Source organism: Lampetra planeri, chromosome 9 (genome assembly GCF_965212315.1).
Source record: "Lampetra planeri chromosome 9, kcLamPlan1.2.h2, whole genome shotgun sequence".
Taxonomy (NCBI): domain Eukaryota; kingdom Metazoa; phylum Chordata; class Hyperoartia; order Petromyzontiformes; family Petromyzontidae; genus Lampetra; species Lampetra planeri.
In genome coordinates, this window is record NC_136115.1 from 3,158,431 (window position 1) to 3,171,795 (window position 13,365).

Genomic DNA, 13,365 nt, shown 5'->3' on the forward strand with positions numbered 1-13,365 from the left:
AAATCTGCGATTACCACGTAACCACCTCTTGCAAAGGGCACTTGTAAATTAGTGTGATGTTTGTGACCGGACATAGCAATCCTTTAGGTGGGAATAAATTATCAGCATGCATCCAATTGTCCCGGTGCTTTTGTACTGGGCAAGTGTAATCTAATTGTGGCATGCCTGGTTGAGAAAAAAGCGATGCTTATCTTCTAAAAAACCACCCACACTTGTGAATGTGTCAACTCCAAATACCCTTTGAAATCAACCACAGTTTAGAGTTAAATCCACTGAGAACAAAAGCTCTTCTGGTACTCGTACATTGCATTTCAGTATTAGTGTGTCATTTCAGTATTAGTGTGTCATGTGGGTCTTAGGCCAATGTGCAAATGTGATTGGCTTTCGGATTCCAGTGCTCAAGGGTCAAATTAACATAGCTGAATCCAATTGGTGGTGGCATTTCAGATAATAGCCGAATTAAGCTTTTTGCTTATAACATGATGTGTAAAGTGTATTCCAAGTAATATTATTCTTAAAATCCAGAAAAGCAGCTCATGTCAAACCCTCTTTTGTGGCAAAAGTACGATTCGTGTTTGTTCTTTAGACCAACTCTGGTTAGAGTCTAAATGCGCAGACCCATTTATTCATGTTAAATTAAACTGACGCTACCAGATGTTAATCCGTATATATTTTGGCTCTTTTATACACATTCAGTCATATAAATCATATCTGGGTTACCTTGCTTATCTTGAACAAAAAGAATATTAATATAAATATACGTATATATGTTAATGGCCGGATTCTTGAAACAAGCAAAAAAAACGTGAACGCTTGTATTAAATTTCATGTTTCCATGGTCCGGCACCTTTCCATCAACGTGTGCATTGAGGCATGAAGACACACAGCCTATGTGGCTGGAAAATTACCGCAATAATACAGAAGATTATTGTATTTACTTTGCATGCATTACAAATCCTGCATTATAACAAGACAACAGTTTGCGATTGGTTAGTCAAGGGTGTTCATCATGAATACGTTTTTTTATTTATTGCACAAGTCTGTAGATTTGCACTCCATGCCCATGGCAAATTTGTGATATTCACACGCAACAATGTTCCCGGGGCTATTTGAGATGCATTTTACTTTTATATATTAACCCTTAGTTTTATTCCGTGAATGGAAACTGTAGACATTAATTTGGCTTGCAATGAGATACATATGGAAGCGAAGTAGCTCCAAAAAATATATCGTGAGTAAAATAACAGTTTAACATTGATAATTACCTTTTATGTTTAGTTTTATCATATGTATTAAATGTTGTATGACACTCATTAAATGATTAGCATGTTTTATTTTATTTTAAACTTAAGTGATATGTTGCTTAAAAGACGTTTTTTTGATCTTCTTGGTTCTTTCGGTAAAGTCACGTAGAATGGACTTTACCGAAAGAACCAAGAAGATGAATCCCTGCAGTCACGAAAGCTTTAAATCGAAATGTGTTTTTGAGTTAGAGCACGTAAATATTAATGTGCCATTTAACCCGCCACCACACGACACAGCCAATTAATAAGGTTTGTCACATAAACAAAACATCAATTCGTTGCTAGTACAGCAAACCGGTGTTTTGGAGAGTAAACCCACAACATTTACAATGCTTTTTTGACATGACAAATATTACTAATTGGCTGTGTCGGGCGGTGGCGGGTTTAAACACGCATTTATATTTACACGATCGAACCCAAAAAACATTTTATGGATAATATTGGTCGTGAAAGCCTCCTACGTGTTAAACTGATATTTTGTATTAGACAAAGATTAAGCAACAGAGGGGATATACAAAAAATAAATCTACATGCCGGTTTCATCTATCGTGGCAAAATAGTATATTTTGCATACCTAAATAATCGCAGGTGTTTCGTAGTAACCTTTATTTTCACTAACAGCACACTATGTGACTGAAATAGCACGCTACATTTCAATACAACAACATTTGCGGGGGGAAATAACGAGGAAAATTGTACGAATAACAATCTCCAACAGACATGTTTCAAATTGTCTAATAACAATATCAAATTAACATGTTTCACCTCGTGACAAATTGTTAACATATCCAGAATTTTTTAGTAATTGCTTTGTCAAAATATATCTCTGTAGTGTTGGTTAAATTGAGTGTTGTCATTTGTAATATTTTCAACTGATAATAAAAAACTAATTTAGTTGTGGATTGCAAATTTATTTTGCACTTATCCACATCTGTGTGTTTTCACATTATTATTATTATTATTTTAGACCTCAGTTGAACGAAAATACGTTAGCCCCATTGTTGTGAATATATTAACCTCCAAAACTCTATGCATTCCAAGGTTAGGGCTTTATTTTGGATGTCGCTGGCATATTTATATAATTGAAACTAATTATTGAAAAACATTGCATAATTTTAAGCATGAATGGCATATACGAAGGCTTATTGAAACAACGTGGGAGGGACAGTTAGGAGATGTTTATACATACAGTACAAGCAGGGCTTCATTTCAGCCTACCCTGAAATGCGTTTTTCTCACCCAGAACACCATATGGAATATACCACTCGCGATGGCTGTGGATACACGAGACATATGACTACTCCAGTGTATCAGTGATCCTGAATCCGTTCAGTGGGAAATTAAGCCCTATATATATAAATCGTAATAATGTGTAGCGCACAGCATAACAATTTTTTGCAAAAGTATAGGTATCTCGCCTGCTATAAATAAGTGGCGGCACCTGAGTTTGATTCCCAACCACGGCTAACGTCAGCGGTACCCCCTTGACCAAACACAGCACGGGTAGGCCTTCATCCAGTCATTGATTGACAAATGTCTGTAAAATATTATCATAAATATGTTGATAATTGTGTTTGTTTCACTCGCAAAATGCAGTATGCAATGAAGCAATTAGCTGATTTTGAGGCTATTAATTACCTAAATATTGGACTCGACTCCTTTAAAAACGATAGCTTCACCCACATCCAACCTCCTGAAGGCAGGAAACCCCATAAAAGCCATGCCCAGCATGACTGTGGCTGATGATGATGATGTCAATGACGTCACCAACTCTGTAGAGCAATCAATGCCTTCAATAACAATATGTAACACAATTCTTGTTCCTGGGAAGTAAGTGTTATTTGTGATTGCTTATGCGTAAAAAGTATAGAAAATGGCTATTATTCCCCACAAACTTTGCTTTTGTGATCAGGACAGTGATATTTTTAAGAGAAAACGGACGCATTTGTGTCTTTTCGTTCACATAAAGTCAGAAAAAACAACATATTAATCAAAATTAACATGTATTTATATTAAAGTAATACAAAAATGACTGCAAAAGATTTAGAAGTGAGTAGTTTTTCGAGATTTACGATTATACTGTAAATCACTTTCACGAATCAGCCCCCAAATGTAGTCTCCCATCATGTTCTCGTTATACTCTCCTTGGTAGCGGCGTTCAAAGTCCAGTATATCCTGGTGGAAGCACTCGCCTTGCTCTCCGAGTACGCCCCCATGTTCTCCTTGAATTTATCAAGATGAGCATCAAGGATATGGACTTTGAGGGACAACCTACAGCTCATTGTGCCGTAGTTCTTCACCCGAGTCTCAACCAGCTCCACATAGTTTTCGACCTTGTGATTGCCCAGGAAGCCACGAACCACTGCGACAAAGCTGTTCCAAGTCACTTTATCCTAACTAGTGAGCTTCTTGGGGAATTCATTGCACTCCAGGATCTTCTTTATCTGTGGTCCGACGAAGACACCGGCTTTGACCTTTGCCTCAGACAGCTTAGGGAAGAAGTCTTGAAGGTACTTGAAGGCTGCCGACTCCTTATCTACAGCTCTGACAAATTGTTTCATAAGGCCCAATTTGATGTGCAGTGGTGGCATCAGCACCTTCTTGGGGTCCACCAGTGGCTCCCACTTGACGTTGTTCTTCACCACAGAAAACTCGGTCCGCTGTGGCCAGTACCGCCTGTGGTAGTGCGCCTTGGTGTCCCTGCTGTCCGAAAGGCAAAGTTAGCAGGGAAACTTGGTAAAACCGCCTTGGAGAGCGATTAGGAATGCCACCATTTTGAAGTGTCCGATGACCTCCTAGCCGTACTCATCGTACTTCAAGGCGTCCAGCAAGGTCTTGATGCTGTTGTAATCCTCTTTGAGGTGTACCGAGTGAGCCAGGGGAAGAGACGGGTTGTTACCTGTTTGGAACAGCACGGCTTTGAGGCTCCTGGATGAGCTGTCAATAAAGAGGCGCCACTCATTCTGGTTACAGGCGATTCCGATTGCCTCGAACAGACTGGTCACTTCATTGGGCCATCTGATTGTAATCAGATGACCCAATGCTGATACGGCAGCAAAATGATTTGCTCGCATTTAGAGGCAACTCCAGTGTGTCAATATGAGTCGCATATTGGCGTAGGGACGTGTCGGTAAAGTGCACAGGCAGAGCCGTCCACCAGACTAGTGTGGCCGTCCACCAATCTAAGTCGTTAGTACGATTTGTTTTGGTTGTTGTTCCAATTAATGGACCATCCATAAATAGTTAACGTGTATTCATTTGCAATAGGTTATGTGCAATACCGTGCCACTGCAGTTGAATATTTAACGGGCAAAAAATTATGAGGGGAGTGAACATTTAGCTCGGAGGCCCCGACAATTGAATGTGTGCCAACCAGCGGTGAAGATGGAAAGGATGCTTTACTAATCCATTTGAGAAAATAAAGTTTGGATGAATACCACTGTGCATCGGATTCACTGGCGGCGACGATGATAATGACGATCGTTCTGAAAATATCATGTTTTTGTCTAATTTGATCCAAATTGTGCTATCGGCATCCTGGCAGGAGATGAAGTATTGATTTCAGATCTCTCACAGAAGCCCCAGTGAGACTCGTTGTGTGAAGAATGGCCCACGGAGATGGATAACACAGAGCTACCTCTAAGTTTCCTTCAAATGACCTCTGGTGCACACATTAGAGGGTAGCACCCTCCCTCCCCACTCCACATGTTGGAGCGATGTTTGTCACGTGACATTCAAACTAACATTTCGTTCTCAGAGCCAAATTCTGTCCAAACTAAGAGCAGACCAAAACTTAATGTGTGCAGTCAATTGGTGACGAGGCTAAAAAAATATATCAACTCACTCCACTTAAGAATTCAGTTTAAGCGCAGGCAGATGCCTAGATTTGAACTCAGGATATCCGATGAGTTTCCAGCTCAGTGCTCTGACCTCTGAGCCAATCAGCCACCACAGATAATCAACTTTTCTTATTATTGTGATATGGATAAATTATTGTGAGTGTGACCATGCATGGGGCATTGCATGTGAATGAATCGCCATGGTTTGAGTTATTGTTAAAAACAACATTAATTGTTATGATAAAAAAAGAAATCTGCAGATGTCCTTTGAAAATGTCTCAATTTTATATTTAATGGGTATTGTCCGAAGTATGAATACGTTATACTGTCGTACCATAATGTATTCCTCAATAACTAAATAGTGCATACGTATTGTCCAAGATAACATTTCATATTTAATAAAGACATAGCCCACAAGAGCATAGCAAAACAAGACCATTACATAAAAAAAATAAACACTACAAAGTAATAAAATCTATTTTTAAAAGGTTTCATATCCAAAATAATGCCAACTTGTTGAATAAGCACCTTTATCCGACACGTACACTTTTCTATTCCGCTTTGTGTTGCCGCATACACGGGAACGAGTGCCAGTCCCTGTATTTGCTCTGCGAGGCGGGGGGGGCAGAGGAGGGAGCTGCAGGAACTGTTTGCATGGTCAAACGCGTGAAGGTGTTTATCTTGTCATGGCAAGGGGGGGGGGGAAGGTCTGTCAAGGAAGAAGGCTTGGCTCGATTAACAGAGCAAGAGCACACCCTAAGCCATGTGAAGTGCTACGATCCATTCAGACTTGCCTGCAAATCCCACTTGCCTTGCGATGGCTTTCCATGCCTGGCGGTCACTAATGTTGAGATTTTTTTTCGGGTTTTGCTTCTGCTGCTGCTGCTTTGTGTGCTTGGTCTGTGAGGAGCGTGGATATAGATTAAACTGCTCAGCCTTGGGAGAGGCCGATTGTTCTGGGTGGATGGGATTAAATAAAAAATTAACACGCCTACAACTTTTCTTAAATATATATTTGCCATCCTGCACCTATGCATAGCATTTTATTCCCACAGACAATGTTTTTGTAAAAATATTTTTTTCGCCTCAAATCTGATAATCCTTTGCCCATCGACCTTAAGAATATTCTCGTTTTGGTTCAATTAATTAGTTCAATGTGGACCAGTTTAATTTCATGCTTCTTCAGGCAAGCTGATGCCACAATCCCAGCCACCTGCTCAATTTTCTTGGCCATTCAGCCCCTTAAACATCCAGAGAGAATTGAAAAAGTAATGCTGATTTGAGCATTCTCTAAAATATTCGTAGACCACGTTATGATATTTCACCGTTTGTTTTATTTATTTTATTTCCTCATGTAATTTTTTTTCTGTGCACATTTTATATATCAGGAATGTGATTAACTCGAAGGAATCTAAAATATATTTTGTGTGTTTATTTAACAGCCATTCCATTTTAAGTTGGCTCGTAAAAATAGGGCACCATATGATTTTCGCTGTGTTTACCATGTACAATTCAAATTCAGACAGAGAGAACTACACAAGCACAATATGACAATATACAGATTTATGGAGAACAAAGAAGCCGTGCCATTTTAGCAATTACAAAATTACACGCAAAAAAAACAGTTATCTACAAAATGAAATACACACTTGCTATTACATTAACCTTAAGCATCTAAACCCTCCTCCAAAATTGTATGGTGACTAACTGTGTATTCCTTTGTGAAATTAACACTCGCATCTGTATGAATAACACCGTGATGAATGAAGTACAACTAACTTGACCCATCATCCTTTTGCTCCTCATGTGACTACCGCATGCGTTTGTTCTGTGGTTTGTCCCCTTCTCCCTCCCTTCCCCCCCCCCTTTCTGCCCTCCACCCTTTCGTAGGTGCAAAGAAGGCTACTTTGGAGTGAGGTGTATGGAAACCGAGCCCCGAACTGATACAGTTATTAATGGCAAAAGTATGTCGACGATGTTTTTATATTCTTAACCGACCAAGGCCTTTGGGGAAGGTCACCAAGGCTGTTGCGATGCCACCTGTCTTTTGGGAAACTGGACTTTTCAATTTGGGTGACATAAATCCCACATTTCCATAATTATCTTTGTTAATTGGTGTATTATTTGGATTTTTATTGTGGTAGGTGCAATTTCTCTATCAGCAATTACCTAATAATATACGGCACAGTATATATATATATATATTACTCCGTAATTGTATTTCAAATTCCATATTGGTACAGATGATGAATTTTGATTTGATTTAGATTTTTTTCGCAAACTATCTATGCTAATTTGAGACATGTCCTGTAACCCTCCGCTAATGACAGCCAGTTTCCTGATTGCTGTCTCTGGCAGCAGTTGGAAGCTTTCCCTTGGGGCCTTGTTCGGGATGCATGGTTATGGGGCTTCATGGCAGTGTTTTTGAGTTCAATCTCGTTTTTTTTGTTTTTTCCTTTTTTTTTTCTCTGTGATCTGTTTTTCCGTCAGGTGTCCCACCGACTTTACAGGCGACCGCTGTCAAACCTCGATAATGGCCAGTTTCTACAGTACGTCTGGTTTCTTTTACTGTCTTACCCTCCCACTCCTCTGAGCCAGACAGCGTTCTTCCTCTGGGTAGTCACCCACCGTAGATGTTTTTTTTTGTTATCCCCATCATACGTTTTGAACATGTTCAGTGCTACTAATTTTCTCCCTTCAGCCATTCTTGTTCAAGCTAAATCGTTCCGTTGCTGTAGTATGTATAAGTGTTATGGTGGCCAGAAAAGATATTTCGTATGGCAAAGCTTCTGACATCTTGTAACTTTAATTTGAAAATTAAATGTAAGTTTTACGCTTCAGTAATTTTTTTCTGCAAGGGCAATACAGTTTCCTTTTATTTCAGCGTGACATTTTCAGAGCACAAAAACATAAAATACCAGATGGAATGTGTTTTAAAATACCTTATCTGAAGTGTCCATTTTTATCCCAAGTAACGGCCTTATTGCCCTTGCAAAAAAAAATACCATTTTGTTTTCTGAAAATTTAAATCATATATTTCCCCTGCCGGTACAGATCCACTGATGTAAATTCGAACTGCTTGAGCATTAAAAATATTCCAATTGCTAGGATAAGGGGAATTGAATTATTACAATTGGCCCAAGAATGCAACAGTTTTTTTCGTGGCAGCCAATCTTCATTCATATGGGAAATATTAGAGTTTCAAACATCTAGCCTTGATATTATAGTATGTCCATTTTCCTCATTATAGTTACGACAATTAATTTTACCACCAAAAAATGAGTATGTTAGAGACTGACACCATAATAATGAGTTCCACTCTATTCAAATATGCACTATACATACATTGCTATATAATTACTAGCAAAATATTGTTTTAAGGCAAAGTCTATTGTGCATTGGCGCATCGTGACGACTTAAAAAAGATGAACTCATGTTGAGATGTGTAACTTGGCAATGCAAGATATCAAAGTGAAGCCCAACAATTTGTTTATCGCAGAAATAATTTGTTGGGCATGTGCCAAGACTTCATACTGTGTTGTACTTTAAAGTTGTACGGCCAAATTTGACTAAATCTTTTGACAACTACGACATCGCATGTGTATGGTACATCTCCCCCATTCGTCACTTTCAGATCATTTCACTAACTTTGTGAGGTTTCTACCGACATGTGCACAAGCTTACCACATATAGAGTTTTGTGATAAATTCATTATAGATTGTATGTACAGTGCATATATGTACCAGTAGGTAAAATAAATCCTGGGCCATAAATGTGTATTGCCATGTTATATATACTGTATAAATTGCATCTTTCAAATGATGTCATCTTTCATAGAAACATTATCTTTCATTTGTTTTTAAGAAGCCCATACCTTCTATCTTTTAAAAAAATCTGTAGTTTTTTTTTACTAATATTTTAAAATAAGCAATATCCTAACCGTTAATATAATTTGAAAAAAGAAAATCTATATTTTATAAAATGCTCATCAAAATTATCGAAGCAGTACATTGGCTTTCCCATTATTTAAGGTGCTGCTTGTGTGTAAATGCTGTGGATGCTGGTTTTATGTGTACTAAGTCACTGTTTTGTTTTGGTGGTGCGTGTTGCTTTAAAATCTGTTTTTCTTAATTTCAATCAAATTCTTCCCAACATCCGTGTATTTCTCCTCCTCCAACTTCTTCATAACAAAATAATATCTATTCAAACACATGCTAAACACATTTTTTTAACAACCTTTGCTTGCCTTTTATAGTTGGAAGAGGTAGGTTTATTGAAGAGCTACACAGACATAACTTAAGCGTTATGTTTTGTAATTTGTATGCAGTATTGCAGGACATTGTTACAGAATTCTTTAAAGTGACACATGTAAGTTGAGATAGTGTTGCTATCATACTTTTTAGAGACGAGCTCATTCTCATCTGAAATGTTTAACTGCTATGGAAATTTCTATAAAAACTTATTTTAAAATTATGAATATGCAAATGTACATAATGTACGCAGTAGTCTGCTATAAGCACTACAGAAATATGGAAATGGAGGTCCTTCAACTGTGCATAATTGCGATAGAGGGAGAAAAATATATAAAGGTGTACCCCATTTAACATCCTATATTAACAAGGATTAATTTGGTTGAAAGTTTGGCTATGCTTAGAGCAGTAATTGAAATTGATTACAGATCAGAAAAGTGACCTATTAATAAACTGATGAAGCCATGCCGGGCATCACACTGAGATAGCAACATTTATTTTATTAAGCATCCTACACCTGAACAGCGTTCATGATAGATTAGTGCACTAAAAATGGTGAGGGATGGTTATTGCCACTACTAAATATATATTAAAAGATAGGTTGCTTTAACTAAGGGGCATTTAAAAATTTATAATATTATTTACAGCGCTTGGCAAAATGAGATTTAGAAAAACACCCAAAGTAGCATATGTTACAACCCTAAAGTCACATTTAGCTAATTAAAAATATAATTTTACAACATGATTTGTTCTATTAATTTGCAAATAGCTGACCGCAGGTATATTTATTTTGCAATTACCCCATTGCCTTGGAAAATTGGACGCAAAAAAAAACCCGTGTTATTTACACTGCGTTAATTTATTTATCCTTCAGTATTAACAAACACACAATGTTGCGCAGTTTAAATAATACCGCGTAAAAATGTAGCCGTCACTTAAACATTCTAATGGAAACTTGCATACATAGCCTGCATTACAAGACCGCCTGAAGTGTATATTCAGGGTAATCGGCCCTGACGCTTGCAATCAGCCAGCGAGGAGTGGAGTAATTCCTCTGCACACTGGCCACCGATCTGCTGGCTTGGTAGGGACATGCTTTGCTGCCCCTTGCTTAATGGCACCAAAGTATCCACTTTGAACCCTTCCTATATCTCACGTTGATTGCCCCCATACCAAAAAATATAATTGTTTTTTAATTGAGAAAAGCAAAACGAAATTCAGAAAATCGAGCATAAGTTTGTGGGAGCATGTTTGTTATGTGCACTGCCGAACTGATTTTTTTTATTTATGGAATATTTAATGTGCTTTTGCATGTGTTGTACATTCCATTATTCGTGTAAAAACATAAATAATCATTATTTATATATTTGTTAAGTTTAGAAAAATAAAAAAAATTGGTATATAAACTGCAGACAGCAATGAATTAAAATTGTTCATCCACCGTGGTTTAAACCTGAATTGCATTGGTGATTGAACACAATTATAGAGCGAAATTTGTCTTAATTATGGACATTTTAACAATGCTTTATTTAATTTTCAGGCAATGCTTAAATAAACGGACAGTTAAATTAAATAAGAGAATAGGTTTCCACATTTTTTCTAGCAACAAAACAGATGTTAAGATGTTAAAACATTAAACTGAAACCTTTTACAAGGAATCGTGTCTGCATTAACCACAATACTTTTGGTCAGAATGCAAAATAAACAAAGGTTTCAGTTTGGTGTTTTAACATCTTAACACCTGTTTTGTTGCCAGAAAAAAAGAGTTAAACCTATTCTCATATTTTGGTACTGGCAAAGGAGGCCCCATGATGAAGTTGAATTAAATTTCTAGCCAAGTTTACAACAATGGTACTCAATTTATTTGTTTGCAAAGATGGTTACGCACGATGGCTTCAATAGTCGTGAACATGTCCCCGAAGTTTAATAAGCAATCTCAAACAATTGGAAGTATTTCAACATTTGCATTGGAATGTGAAGCCACCATCCAATGAAATGTTGCCTCAAAGATATTGCCACCAATCCTTAGCCATATTGCAGGATTTATGTGTGATGCATCAAATGTAAGTACAATTGGCAGACTATTTCTGGGCATATAATTAAACCAGTTATAATTACAATGGTTATCTTGATGAAGGCAAATGTAAAAAATCGATAATCTTACAAAGTGCAGTCTAATTTTTGAATATTCGACAGGCTAGCTCGTCAGGTAAAGGGAGCATTCAATCAAATCTTTGGAAAATATTAAGTAACATAATTAAACCAATTTCGCGGTTAGCTTCATTAAATAGTTTAACTGCATTAAAATGTTAAACCTACTTCTAATATGTTATAAATATATATATATATGTTTTAATAAAATACAAATTAGAAATAACCATAGTTGGATTTTTTTTTATATATTTCATGAGATCACTTAATAATGAACACCTTCGCCAAAGAAAGTACTAATCCTACTAGAGCGTGACACCCATGTGTCATTAAATGACAGTGGAGGCGAAATATATATATATATGTGCTAGCCAATTCAAAGTTAGCACTGATTTTAGGCGAGATGAAATCTTAAGCAATTCCCATTATTTACATGTTACTCAAGGTGAACTAAAATATTGATAATGCAATAACCAGTTATTGACCAGAGTTTCAATGAACAAATAAAATACTTTTACTTTCAGCTCTTTTGTAGACAGTGAATAAGATAATAGAACACAAGACACTTAGTTCTCCAGACTCTGTTAGTTCCTTTATGACCCTGCAAATATTTTAAGATTATTTTCATACAATTTCGGCTCTGTGAAATTCCATGTAGCAACGTTTCACATGTATTTACACAATAGCCACCAACCTCCATGTTTAATTTCAGTGTTAATTTAACTTTAAGCAGAAATTTCTGATTTCATACACGAGTTAGTTTTATTTTCTATTTTGACACTACATTACAATGTCACATGGTGGCAACGGTTGAGGCATCCCATTCCATGAATAAAACATTCGATTGAATTTGTGATTCTATTTGGTGCCATTGTCGTAAAGGTCGGCAATAGATTTTGATTACGTGACCTGACATGATGATCATGAAGGTTGAAAAGGATAAACATGAATTAGCGTTTAGATGATTGTTTTAGGTTTAAGCCTGATTCATCAGCAGAAAAGTTAAACATTTTAGAACATATTAACCAATACCTGAACTCTATAGCATACAAGTTGGAATTTGTATAAAAATGTACAACTAGCTATGAAATGGAACCAGACAGCATCTATTTAAAAGCTCGATTAAACAATATCTCACCGTTATAATGGAACAAAATGCTAACCATTCAAAAATCACGTATAAGCGTACAACGTGTTGTTGGAATTGCAAACAAATGATCAATCATCTTAATGTTAGTTAAATCTTCACAAAAATTACTAAATATGCATCAATTAAAGGCGACTATAATTAAACATGTATTATCTATCCATAACAGCAGTGTACAGGATGGAATGTGCACCCATTGCTTTGATGCCTCATTGGTTAAAGGTCCTATTTGCATTTTCGTCACAAATGTGCACAATGGTAATTTGAATCTCTTCCCCGTAAGCTTCAGCTCAGGGGCTGCGCGTTTGTTTAAGGGAATAATTTAAGATGCCAACAAGGGGCAGCGTAAATTTCCAGCCAAACACTTTTTTTTTTAGGCTGCTGCATAAAAATAGGATTTTCCCATTTATCTTGGGCACCTCATTTTCCAGCTGATCCAAATTATTCGCCCACTGTTAGGTTGGTCAAAGGTAAATTAGAACGTATGAGCTTTACATGCTGAGTCGCACCGTGGGTTCAAACTAATCATGGCCTTGACTTGCATTGGCATTTAAAATAGACTGCATTACTGCAGTTGAAGGGCTGTAGCTGGTTAATTGCAGGACAACGGGTGTTCCAGTGTTTTATTTAGTTTTCAAATTTTCAATCTTTACGAAGCAAAATTCACATCCTTA

At 37.0% G+C, this 13,365-nt stretch overlaps 1 protein-coding gene across 4 annotated transcripts in view; it reads left to right on the forward strand.

The window, feature by feature from the left end:
- Positions 1 to 13,365, forward strand: part of LOC144720564 (pro-neuregulin-1, membrane-bound isoform-like) — a 492,307-nt gene that overhangs the window by 448,907 nt on the left and 30,035 nt on the right. For all 4 annotated transcript variants that reach the window (XM_078597372.1, XM_078597371.1, XM_078597375.1 and 1 more), the window contains exon 5: positions 7,034 to 7,107. In XM_078597372.1, coding sequence (XP_078453498.1) covers positions 7,034 to 7,107 — 74 coding nt within the window. The remainder of the gene's footprint in view (positions 1 to 7,033; positions 7,108 to 13,365) is intronic.